This window comes from Ailuropoda melanoleuca, chromosome 9 (genome assembly GCF_002007445.2).
Source record: "Ailuropoda melanoleuca isolate Jingjing chromosome 9, ASM200744v2, whole genome shotgun sequence".
Taxonomy (NCBI): Eukaryota; Metazoa; Chordata; class Mammalia; order Carnivora; family Ursidae; genus Ailuropoda; species Ailuropoda melanoleuca.
Window position 1 is genome coordinate 59,190,020 of NC_048226.1, and position 13,454 is coordinate 59,203,473.

The 13,454-nt window shown below is 42.1% G+C and overlaps 1 protein-coding gene and 1 long non-coding RNA gene across 2 annotated transcripts in view; both read left to right on the plus strand.

Moving 5' to 3' along the window:
• The first annotated feature begins 1,909 nt into the window (after nt 1-1,909).
• DECR1 (2,4-dienoyl-CoA reductase 1) overlaps nt 1,910-13,454 on the plus strand; it is a 44,321-nt gene continuing 32,776 nt past the window's right edge. Inside the window, exon 1 of the mRNA XM_002923301.4 lies at nt 1,910-2,012. Within this exon, the coding sequence (XP_002923347.3) occupies nt 1,962-2,012 (51 nt within the window). The 5' untranslated portion in view covers nt 1,910-1,961. The remainder of the gene's footprint in view (nt 2,013-13,454) is intronic.
• LOC117803766 lies at nt 10,783-12,921 on the plus strand. The gene is made up of 2 exons (XR_004627837.1): nt 10,783-10,937; nt 11,257-12,921. It is a non-coding gene; the product is annotated as an uncharacterized LOC117803766 (long non-coding RNA).

Consider the following 13,454-nt stretch of genomic DNA (forward strand, 5'->3'; position numbering starts at 1 on the left):
TTCAACGCAGCATGTATACCAACTACAGTGCCTGCATTTCTTTTCTTGAGGTCTTTCACTGAAGCCCTGATGCCAAGGCCACAGGAGAGAAGGGTTGGAGAATCAATATCTATACCTAGCAACCCTCAGTCATTGAAAAAGGAGTGGTGTGTAAATACTCCAGCTCCCTCATTTCTCAGGTGAGATTTCTCTGAGGCAAGTCTGTTAGTCTGTTCAGGCTGCTATAACAAAATACCATAGACTGGGTGACTCATAGTCAGCGGAAATTTATTGCTCGAAGTTGCAGAAGCAGGAAGTCTGATGCTAGCATGGTCAAGTTCTGGTGACAGCCCTCTTCCGGGTTGCAGACTGCCGAATTCTCGAATTCTCGTGGCAGAGAGGGATGAGCGAGCTCTCTGGGACCACTTTTATTAAGGGCACTCATCTAATCACTTCCCAAAGGCCCCACCGCCTAATACCATTACCTTGAGGGTTCGGGCTTCAAATTATGACTATTCAGTCCATAGCAGCATGTTTTCTCATCTTCTCCAGTTTCCTCTGTAGCGTTAGCTCTAGTTGCCCACAGTGTTAGCTAGCTGAATAACTTACCCTCTATTGGCTGCCTCTCTTTCTTACTGGTGATTCCCAAAGTTCCCAAATGAGTCACTTGCACCGGATCCTTGTTTTCTGATCTGCTTTTGGGGGAACCTAAGATGAGACAACCAGTTAACACTGTAAAGGCGTTGTCAAAGCCCTCCAGCCAGAGTCCACCAGGGACACACCTACAATTGAACCAATTAGGTTCATTATTTTTTGCAGCAAGGAAGGACACACCCCATGGCAAACCATGGGGTGTCTAAGTAAAGGGTGTTAGAAAGAACCTGTTACAGATTTGGACTTTGGTTGGATGATTAGAGAGATGGTCTAAGGAAGTAGGCAGTTCACTCTAGGTTGGATGCTGTCAGAAAGTAAGGGTAATTCTATGAAGGAAGATCTCAGTAAATCTTTAGAGTGAGGGGATACTAGAATGAAGTAAAAGCTGATATTGGTAAAGAAATAGTCACTCATTTTAGCCAAGAGACAGGTCGTTAGGTATTTTGTGGGTAACTACCGTGATCTTCTTTGTGCTTAGACAAAATTAAAAAGTTGGCTTGCTTTGTCTCACCTTCCGATTCGTTGTACAGTTGTGAGGCTGGTAGATGGTTTATATTTAAAACATAGCATGGACTACTTGTGAGTGCCAGGCCAGGTTCTGAATGTCTGCTTTTTGTTTTTCTTTTTCACCACTTTGTAAACTCTCAGGGTCACCGACCATCAGCCTGAGCGTGGGGCTTCACATCCATCCTCTTTCGATTTTCACAATAATGCTGAGTCAGGTGTGAAAAGTCACATTTTAGAAGTGAGGGAGAAAATTGTGATCTGAGTTATGCGGCGTGCCAACAGGAACACGACATTGAGATGGAGAATGATCAACTAAAGATACGCCTTGGCTTCTAACGTGTGTATTAACTCCCTTTGCGGGGGGGGGGGACAAAGGTGGGACCCCAGGTCAAAGCCCCGCTGCCTCTAGGCGATAGGGGGCAGCGTGTCCTGAAAAGTCAAAGCCCCCCGAAGGCAGTAGCTTTTGTGATTTCAAGCGGTTCGCCCCTGGACAAGGGAGGCTGAGTTTTAAATCCAAGATGTTCCTACTCTGATGATTCAGCGCCACACCAACCACGAATTAGACTAGGGGTAAAGGGCGTGGGGCGTCGCAGACACCGAAGCCCGTGCCGGCTCCTCTCTCCCGGCTCCAGCTCGGGCCGCCCCGGCTTCCTTCACGCGGCTCCAGCCCCGGCCTCGCCCTCTGCGTCCAGCTCCCCTTTTCGCCCCGCCCCCGCTCCCGGCCCCGCTCCGGCCCCCGCCCCGGCCAGCCCTGCTCCCTACAGAGCCCCGCCCTGCCCCCGAGCCCCGCGGGTTTCCGGACCGAGTTCTAGAGGTCCAAGATGGCGCTGTTAGGCCGGGTTTTCCTTGTTCTGGGCCACGGTCCTCGGCGGGTAAGGCGACGCTGGAGGGGCTGAGGGCTCGGTTCGCCCGCAGCGAGCGCCCTGCCCGTGCAGGTCTCCGGGACGGCGACCAGGGGCGCGCACAGCGAAGATCCGGATCCCGGGATGCGGGGAGCCAGGACGGGATTCCGGGGCGCGGGGACACGCGGGGGGAGCGGGAGCCGGGGGTTGGGGTTAGGAAGGAGCAAAGTCACATTCTGCCGTCAGAGAAGGTGCGTGTGTGAAGGGCATGCTGTGGTTCTCAAAGTTTTCATGTCCCTGGAAACTTGAAAATTGTGTGTAAATAGGTAGAAAGACTGGAGGACACTGCATACGTTGGCCCTTTGAGGGATGGGAGAGGAACTGGGCTGGGAGTGGGGTCCGGAGGGAGCACTGACCTTGTATGAGTCCTTGTTTATGAGGAAAATCCATTCATGTGTTAGCTGTGCAAATTAAACATTAATACAAACATATTCACTTAAAAATTTTTATAAGAAGAAAAAACCCAAACCCAGCTATCTGGACTCCCCTTCCTCGAGATTAAGCTGGGAGAGATGTATCTTAGGCTGGCTTCCACCTCTATCTCCCTCATGCTTTGGGAGAGAGAACTTTTTGTTTGTTTTGTCAACTTAGGTATGTCCACCGGACCCATAGTCCAAATAAAAAATGCAAGTGAAGACAGCTGGAGAGGGTAAGAAAGAGAAGGGAAGAGAGAAGAAAAAAGCAGTAATAGCTAAGACAGACCCTTACCCCAAGCAAATTAAAAAATCTTATAAACTAAACTAAACCAAAAAGTTCACTTTCCTTAGCCAGGTAGAAAAATTATTCTGCCAGCTGTGAAAATAACCTTTTTTAGTCCAACGGAATGGGCAGCAATGGCATTCTTTTTTGAAAAAGTGGGACAGTAGTTCCAAATGTGAACATGAGGAAATAATATGTATGGTAAGTCTCTCAAGTAAGAGAACTTTCTTTAAAAAGTGATATTTGTTCAACACTAACGTTTTGTCAATACTGTTTTCCTGTAAAGATTTTGATTATAAGTCATTGTGGAAGAAGCCTGTGTTTTCTGGCGTCTTCTTGAACTATTTGTGCAACAGCTCTGTGTGGTAGAAGGTCTTCAGAGGTCGTTCCCTCCCCCCTCCAACAATACATTAGGACTGTAGTAATAAGGTCACACAGACCATATCCCAACACTTCTGACACCATTAGACAATACAGTTAGGGAGAAAATGAACTCATTTAAAAATTAATTGTAATCTGACAATTTTGAAATTCTTTTGCTTAAGAAAATTAGAAGTTTTGAGGATCAGGGTTCACACCCAATAGAGGCCCCTTTTGGTGTGTTTTGTTTTCCTGGCACATGCAGCCTTGGGTTTGAATTCCTGGGAGAAGCATTTTCACATCTGTGAAGTGGGAGGTTGTTCCAGGGAACAACATGTTTTTGTGGGCAAATACTAGTTATTATAATTAAAACTCCTAATTTGAGTATTTTTGTTACCAAGAACCAAGAGAAATGTTTCATTTGTTAAACGTTGTATTTATGAAGTGTTCTATTAAAATTGTGCTGTTTAGCTAGTAGGCCTCAATTCAGTGCAACAAACATTGATTTTGATCTCCACAAAGATAATTATAAAACAGTTTACAGAACTGGCTCTGTGCCCCGCTCTGGGGTTGCAAAAATTTNTCAATTCAGTGCAACAAACATTGATTTTGATCTCCACAAAGATAATTATAAAACAGTTTACAGAACTGGCTCTGTGCCCCGCTCTGGGGTTGCAAAGATTAAAAAAAAAAAATGACCTTTGTTCTAAAGTTGCTCTCAGTTAGGAAAATGTGCACACATTCAGTTGTTTATCAGGAAATGCTAATTAAGTGCCTATTAAATATTGGGTATTCTTTGGAGATACTTGGTTGAAAAGGTATCTGTACCATCATTAAGCCTCATACATATTTTTAAGCTTTGGATAATCATGAGTGGACATGGAAATCAATTTTGTGGAGCAAAATGAGTTTAAGAAAAATAAATTAGAATAGAATATGAAATATGAGAATTCATCTTATATAGTAAGGTTAAGTTTACTTTGTGAAACCTGGTTTTTTTTTTATTATTTACCATTCATCCTTTTGTGGATTAATTATTAGATATCTGCAGTGCACATTGCCATACTTTCCTTTTGTTTTTATCAAGAAAAATAACTTTAGGATTTTTATAAAAATGTTATCTGACCATTATGAATTCAGTTAATATAGTTTAAAAAAATGTAACCCAAGACCCTAAACTGACCACCCAGAAATAACCAGGCTTGATGTTTGGTGAACATCATTCCAGGTGTCTGTGCTGGTAAAAAGGATGGGTGCATAGGCATAATTTTGTTTGGATGTATTATGTTTATTTTCCCCTTAGAACTGAATCAACATTGTTTTCATTGTCTTCTAATTCTGAATATTGTCAGGGAAAAATGGAAGTCCAGTGAATTTTTTTTCCTTGTATGTTTTGAGTTTTCTTTCTTTCTGAGCTTTCCTATCTGGAAAGCTTCAGAAATCTTTCTGTACCCAACCTAAAATTCCGGAATATAAGCTTCTTGGAGGCAAGGATTTATATCTTGTTTGTTCACTGCTCTGTTTCTAGGCCTAGAAGAGTGAGTAGCATAGAGTAAACATGTAATAAATATCTGTTACATGAATGAATGTGTGTACTGTGTTGCAATATAAAGTGTATTTCTTGCTATGCTTTATAGAATATATAAATGTCTGAAAAAACTAGTAGATCACACAGGATATGAGTAGACTGAAGATGCAGAGGTATGTTAGAATGCATAGATAAACAAAATGGTGTGTGTGTAGAGGAGGCAGGGAAGGCTTCATGGAGGAGGTGGCTTCCAGGGCTGACTTTTAAAGGAGGAGTTGGAATATATGGGGCCTCAAATGTGATCTAGACCTAAGGAATAGCATATATCAAGAAGTGAGGGAGCGTAGCCTATTTCTAAAAAAAGTGGTATTGTGGAGTTTAAAATACAGGGTCAGAGAAAAGTCCTTGGAAATGAGACTGGAGAGGTTGCTGGGGTCAGGGCATGGTGGGCTTCACTCACTCATATGGCAAATTGGGCATTTACTGTGTGCTAGGCAGTGTACTAGGGTTATGAGGATGAGAAAGAGCTGAATCCTGCTCTCAGGAAGCTTATAATCTAATGACATTATGGTATACTATGGTAAGTATTACGATGAGTGTTCTTGACCTCAGAAGAAGTCCCAAAATAAAGCATCTCTCTTCTGTTTGAAAAACAAGAGTAAAGACGGAGGCCAAAGTATCACTTATTACCATTCCACGTGAGAGCCAACTGGCCCTGTTAACTGGACTTCCTGAATTAGACAGACTTGCTGCCTCAGAAGGATAGTAGAATTGCTCTCTGAGGGCAGCTAACTCTCAAGAGGAGGAAGGCTAAAGGACTATTCGTGCTCACTTATTCTTTCAAAATTTACCAGTCAGATAAACTGTCTCTGGAGACTGGGAAACTAAGGGTGTGGAAAGAAGCCCAGAGTTACACGAACTGAGCTCCCCTCTGGGAAGGAAACATTGGGATTGGGGAAGCAGCATTTCCCATTCCCAGTGGGAGGAGTGTACAATTTAATGGGAATATATTTTGGGGTACACATCTAGGCTGAGACTTGAAGGATAAATAGGAGTTAGCCAAGGGGAGGAATATGAGTAAGAAAGTTCTAGGTGGGGGAGAGAGAGGCCTGTGTGAAGGGCCAGGCTAAAATGTATAGGTAGAGAGTAGGGAGGCAGATGGGGAGAGGCTAATGAGCAGAAGCTAATGAGCAGCCAGTGGGCCACATTAAAGATGAGAGCTTTGTCCTGACAGCATGGGAATAGGGGTAAAAACAGAGGCATGTAGTCAAATCTGGGTACTCCTTTCTCCATGGTGGCCTCAGAGAGGGAATGGCTGTGGATGCAGAGAAACTCAAAATCAAGTGATATTTAGGAGGTAAATTGAGAGACCTTGGTGATTGGTTGGTGGTGGGGGTGAGGAAGGAAGATTGGGCCATATTGAGGTGATATAGCACCATCGCAATTGTGAGCAGGGAAGTAGTATTATCAGGTAAGACTTGAGATAGGGAGGCCAGAAGTCCAAACAAAAGTGATAGGAGTCTGTACTAAGGGCAGCATTGGAGCTATTTAGACTAAAACAAACTGGACTTTGTGGTTTGGATGTGTGGTATGAGATGAAGCCCAGATTTCTGTCTTTGGCCCTTGAGCTAAGGGCCATGCCACTGAGAGAGGGCACTTACCAGGGGGAACTGGTTTTAGGGATGGAGATGAGAATGTTAAATCTGTCTGGGAGTGTTAGGGAAGGCATCAGAACTCTTAGAACTACCTTTGAATGATGAATGTTGAGTGATGTAGCGATCAATTTGGTATAGATAGGGAGATAGGGAACAGTTTATGTTTGGGGAACCCTGAGTATTTTGTTTTCCTGAGTGCAGAATTCAGGGGGGTAAAGCAGAGGGAAAAGAGGCTGGAGAGATGGACAAGAGTCAAGTCACAGGGACTTGACATGCTGTGTGAAGCTAAGGAATCTGGACTTTATGAAGCTACCAGGAGCCATAGATCGATTTTAAGTTGAAAAGTACCATGAGCAGGTTTGCAGTATTCTGGAGGGCAGCATCGCAGACAGGTTGGAGAGAGGAGACACTGGAGGTCAGAGACAAGAGATGATATAAAGTGGGACCTCTGTATTTGTGGGTGACGGGAGATTCGGGCCTTTGAAGTCAAGCAGTGAATAGAGAGGAAAGATAGTGACTGGGAGGTAAAATATGTCAGACTGGAGATGGATTGGATGTATCAGGTGAAGAGAAAGAGGCCTTGAAGGAGTCACTAGAGGGAGTCCCATGGATGAATGGTGGCTTCAGAGCTCCAATATGCATGTGAAGAAATTTCAAAACAAACTTCACCCCAAAACTATAAAGCTAATTTTATAATATTAAAAATATATGTAGATCTCCACAAAGATCATTATAAAACACATCAAAGAGGAGAGAATTTCTAAAGTTAGGGTTGCCTACAGTCCATAATAGAAGGCATTCCATCAAGGTTTGGCAACCCTTGGTTTTTAAAGAAAATTCCTAGGTAGAAAATGATCAGCATTCTCAGCTATCCTATGCTGTTCTCCTCCTGAGGTGAAGATTCACCTTGGAATCAGAAATGCCTGGGTAGGGGCGCTTGGGTGGCTCAGTCATTAAGCGTCTGCTTTTGGCTCAGCATGATCATGGCATTCTGGGATCAAGCCCCACATCAGGCTCGTCCACTGGGAGCCTGCTTCTTCCTCTCCCACTCCCCCTGCTTGTGTTTCCTCTCTCGATGGCTGTCTGTCTCTCTGTCAAATAAATAAAGTCTTAAAAAAAAAAAAAAGAAATGCCTGGGTAAATATAAGTAAGTTAAGAGTAAGGGGCAGCTATACTTTGGTCCTTTCCAGTCTGGAGAAACTCCCATGTTGCATTGTATCAGTGGTAAAATTGCAGGCTTTCACAATTATTGAATAATGTTGCCATTTACATTTAGCCCTGAATTATTTTCTAGTCTCCAAAACTATATTTCCAACCTCAGGTTAGATATGTTCACCTGAATGTCCCCCAGGTGTTGCAGGTATGGTGTTTCCAATATAGAACTTACTGTCTTCAATCCTCCAACATGGGTCTTCCCATGTCAATCCTGTCATTTATAGCAGCACCCAGCAAGTAGCCACATAAACTAGAGAACTCGTTCATCTTCAGTTCTCCCTTTCTTGCCCACCACTTCCAGCTGGTTGGCTTCTGAATTCAGGCTAGACTATATGTTAGATATGTGTGGAAAGTGTGGTCTTTATTTCTGCTGCCTTCGTTACTTCTCCCCTAGACCAATACTTTCTGTCTGACTGATCTCCATTTGCTTTTAGCTCAGACTTAAATCTTACTTTCTAAAACACAACGGCAGTGCAAAGAGTAACAGAATATTGAGGTAAAGGGGAGAGAGCTGGAGAAGCCTCTCTCAGCTGAATGGGCTTGATCTTTTCAAGAAAGTGGTGGACCTCTTTATCTCCCTTTAGTGAAATAGGTCAATGTGTGCTGAGGTTGGGCTTTGAAGCAAGAAATAATTGGACCAGACAATATTAAGTACAGTGATAATTTATTGCATCCTCATTTCTGGGACTTTCCTACCAGCAAGTAATTTCATTTGCTAACTTCCTACTCCTTCTGATGATGGCATCCAGGTCTAAGCCATCATCACCTCTTGCCTGACCTGCTACAACCTTGCCTCCTACATTCCTTCTCAGCAGAGCAGGCAGAATAGTATAGAGCAGTCCTCTAAACACATAAGGTAGGTCTTGTCAATCCTCTGCTGAAAACTTCAGAGATGTTCTCCAGTAGACTCAGTAACTAAGTTTAGTCCACATAGTGTGGTTGACTCAGCCTGTGTGATCCAGTCATCATCATCATCTCCTCCTCTTCCTCCTCCTCCTCCTTCTTCTAAAGATTTTATTCATTGAGAGAGAGAGAAAGAGAGAGAGAACACATGAGCCAGGGGGAGGGGCAGAGAGAGGGAGAAGCAGGTTCCCCACTGAGCAGGGAGCTCAATTCCAGGACCCAGGACCCAAAGATCATAACTTGGGCTGAAGGCAGATGCTTAACTGCTGAGCCCCCCGGGTAACCCCTGATCCAATCTTATTTAGCTGATTGACCTCACCTCCTGTCTATCCCACACTTGCTCTTTCTACTCCAGCCACACTGGCCCTCTGACTCTTCCTCAGCCTGCCAGTCATGCTGCCATCTCAGAGCCCTGGCATTCATTCTTCCCTCAGCCTGAAAGAACTGTGGCACTCATTCCCTCATCTTTTTTGGGTCCTTGTTCAAATTCAATGCAGTGAGACCTTTTCTGATCACTCTACTTAAAATAGCAACACTCTGCCCTATTCTATGCCTTATTTTTCCTCACAGCATGTATTAGCTTTTAATATACTATGTAAGTATATATATATATTATTTAATTTATTTGTTCCCCTTCCTCCAAAAATAATCTTTCAAGGTAGACTATTGTATCTATTTTGCTCACTTCTGTATTATCGCTTCCTAGAACAGTGCCTGGGCATAGGCGATGCTCCTTAAAAACTTGTTAAAAATAAGATAAATGAGTTAACTATATACCAAATCATAATATGTTTATCTCTAATATATTTTCATATATGCAAATTCCCAAATCAAAACAACACCTTTTCAAGAACAGGTGTTCTATTTTTTGGTTCAAAAAAGATAGTCGTGTTAGTTATGACTAAGGTGATGGGCATTAAGGAGATTACCCAAATGAGAGGTAAGCAGGAGTGAAGACCCCAGTTCAAAATTTCAAACTGCCTGCTAATTTATCTCCTTGATTTCATCTCCCTTTATTGGAAAGTATTGGTGAAGCATCTCTTTGGTCCACATCTAACTGCAGGCAGGTAAGAACTAATAAAAATTGGAAGTTGCTCTGAAGCTCAGAGCAACTACTTTTTCAAAGACTCATGTTCATTGCTATTAGGTGTATCATTACTTAAAAACGTAATTTCTGTCTTGCTACCGGCAACGACTGCATCATTCAGCCTAGCCACTGCAGTTGGAGTCCAGCTAACTTTCCTTTATGTTTGCTCAGCCTTACCTTCAAGTTGCTATGGCAATGAGATCTGTGTTCAGCAGAAGCTTAGAATATCAGTGGCTTCTGTGCAGTGCCCTGCTTTAAGTGAAGGAGAGATGGAGGTACTCAAGCAATCCACACATGCACAGAGCTTGAGCGCAACATGGCCTGTGGCAAGCCAGAGCTGTGGGTAGAGTTTGGGCTCTTCAGTTCTTTTACAGTTTGTAGGATCGCTGTTGGTATTCGTGGGTGGGACAATTCTTCATTCTGCAGCATTGTCTGTTTCTGTCTGGAGCATCACGTAGAGCATCCTGCCCAGTTCCCTCTTGTATTTCCAGATGCTTCCAACTAAGAGGCACCTCTACTGTGTTGAAGTGGCAGTGGTCGAGACACTGAAAAGTGCAGGCAAGGCACAAACATGTGCCTCCTAACAACTGGACAGAATACATCGGCAAGTAGTTACTGGAGGCTTACTGTGCGCACAGACTGTTGAGTTGCATTGGGAATGCAAAAATATGCATTTTTCTTTTTTTTTTTTTTAAAGATTTTATTTATTTATTCGACAGAGATAGAGACAGCCAGCGAGAGAGGGAACACAAGCAGGGGGAGTGGGAGAGAAAGAAGCAGGCTCCCAGCAGAGGAGCCTGATGTGGGGCTCGATCCCATAACGCCGGGATCACGCCCTGAGCCGAAGACAGACGCTTAACCGCTGTGCCACCCAGGGGCCCCATAAATATGCATTTTTCAAAGTCATCCTTTGAAACCAAGAGGTACTTAGAACCTCCCCCCCCCAAAATAAATAGATATGGTCATGTTTCATTTCCTTATAAGTATATAGCTCACACTTAAGTGTGAAATATATAGCACTTAACACTTTAAATAACATCCTTATAACATTGATCATATGCAGTGTTCTTGTAACTTTGTTTTCCTCTATACCCTTTTTATATTGTGTGCTTGCATATATGATTTTATTTTGTGTTAATTTTTTTTTAAAAAGATTTATTTACTTATTTTAGAGTGAGAGAAAAAGTGCTCGAGCGGGGGTGGTGGGTAGAGGGAGAGGCAGAGGGAAAGCAGACTCCTGCTGAGTGGGAAGCCCTATGCTGGGCTCTTGATCCCACAACCCCAAGATCATGACTGAGATGAAACCAAGAGTTGGGTGCTCAACCGACTGAACCACGCAGGTGCCCCTATGTTAACTATTTTTAATAAAAAATTAATTTATGAATATATGCAACACTCAGTAGTACAAAAGGATATGCAGTGACTGTACGAAGTCCCTCTCCCAAGAGGTTAGAGCTANTTTTTTTAAAAAGATTTATTTACTTATTTTAGAGTGAGAGAAAAAGTGCTCGAGCGGGGGTGGTGGGTAGAGGGAGAGGCAGAGGGAAAGCAGACTCCTGCTGAGTGGGAAGCCCTATGCTGGGCTCTTGATCCCACAACCCCAAGATCATGACTGAGATGAAACCAAGAGTTGGGTGCTCAACCGACTGAACCACGCAGGTGCCCCTATGTTAACTATTTTTAATAAAAAATTAATTTATGAATATATGCAACACTCAGTAGTACAAAAGGATATGCAGTGACTGTACGAAGTCCCTCTCCCAAGAGGTTAGAGCTATGAATAGTTTCTTGTGGATCCTTCCGTTTTTGTTCTTATATCAACATATGTTGATTAAAAGACACCACAAAAATGGGAGCATTTTACATATATTTCCCTACCTTGGATTTTTCCCTTAACATGTAATGCCTTGCATTCTTGGTATTCAACAAATATTCGTTGAGTGATTGAATAACTACATATTGTTATTGAAATAGAATATATTCTATTAGAAGATACACAGTATTTTGTTATATGGATATGCCCTTAATTGGTTGGATATATCCCCTATTAAAATGCTGATAGATTATTTTCTAGTCTTTTTGATTACAATGCTTTCATATATTATATGTTTGACTAGTATGCATCCCTTGCATTTCTGAGTCCCTAAAAGTGAATTTTGACTTTTGCAAAAAGCCAACTGGGATTTTGATAGGAATTGCATTGAATCTATTGATCAATTTGGGGAGTATTGCCATTTTAATAAAATTCAGTTTTCCAATCCATGAACACAGGATGTCTTTTTATTTATTTAGGTCCTTTAATCTCTTATGTTTTTTAGTTTTTAATTTATAAATCTTGTACTTTCATTGAATTTATTAGTAAGCATTTTATTCCCATTGATGTGATTGTGAATAGAATTGTTAATTTCATTTTCTTCTTAGTGCATATCTTTGAACATAGCTTCTCCCTCCCACCCTAATGAATGAGTATATCTATTGGATTAGTTCCTAAATGTGGAGTTGCTGGGTCAAAGGGTGTGTATAGTTTAGATAATATTTTGATATATGTTACCAAATTGGCCTCCAAAGAAGTTACCCCAACTTGTTATCAACACATTGTAAGAGTGACTTTAATAAGCTATTTTTTGTATTATTACCAATCTTGTGAGAGAAAAATGATATGTTCTTTGTTTAAGTAAATTCACTCAGTTATAAATATGGTTGTATTTTTTGCATGTGGACTATCTTTTTAAGGCCTTTGCCCAGTTTTTCTATTTGCAAATAACTTGTTAATCATGTATCAGTAGATTTGGATTTTTTGGGTTAAACTAATTTTTAAGATGGCATAATTTAGAGTCATTGAAAGTGACTTGATGAAACAAGTGGCAGAGAGCTGGACTTGTAACCATAGCTCCATAATACTCTACTTGTCTGCCCTCATGCACTTTTGATGGCATTGGAGCCTGGCCAGTCAGGTTACAGTCAATAAAACAAGCATTTACTGAATGCCTAATTGGTATTAGAAACCCTATTTTAGTAATGAATGGAGACTGTTCTGTTTTCCTGGGTGTTCACTGTCTGGTGCAAAAAAACAGATCCTGATGGAGGGAAGGATTCATTTGGCCCATTTTTAACAGAGACTCATCTTTAAAACTTTGGCTTGGTTTTGAAGGCTAGTTTGCTAGGCTGACAAAGTGGGAAGTTCAGGCAGATGAGAAATCAGGAACAAAGGCCAGGAGAAAGTTGGTGGCAAGTTTCAGGAATGCTGAGGTGTTGGTGAACATAGAGTATACCTCTAAGCAGTGGAACTGGTAGGAAGTAGGGCCAGGAAGGTAGGCTGAGACCATGTTGTCCAGCTTGAATGCCATGCCAAAGAATTTAATTTTTGTATTTTTGACTCTAGAGGACATTAGGTTTTTTTTTTTTTTTTTAAGATTATTTATTTATTTGAGAGCGAGAGAGAGAGAGAGAACAGGAGTGGGATGGAGGAGCAGAGGGAGAGGGAGAAGCAGACTCACTGCTGAGCAGGGAACCTGAGCTGGGGCTCAATCCCGGGATCCTGAGATCATAACCTGAGCTGCAGGCAGACGCTTAACCAATGGAGCCATCCAGGCACCCCATGGATGTCAGTGTTTTTGAGGTATGGGATTTTAATGTGGAGGCCCAGTCAATTAATAATGGTGACAATGATGGTAAGATCGCTACAAGTTATTTAAATATTACCTTCTTTAGCTCCACAAATTCTGTGTGAGGGTCTGTTAATAGTGATTTTTTACAGATGTGAAACTCAATTTTCGTAATAGTATACCTAAACATTAAACGATTATTTTTTTATTGGTATGTGAAAAAAAGAAAAACCAATTATCCCCCTTTCAATTTTGTATTGGATTCTTGGGTTTTATTTAGACGAGGAGTCATGCACTCAAATGCCTCAAGTTCTGGATGGCCCTATAAATGACAGTGGTCACCCAGTGAAAAGGGTTCAC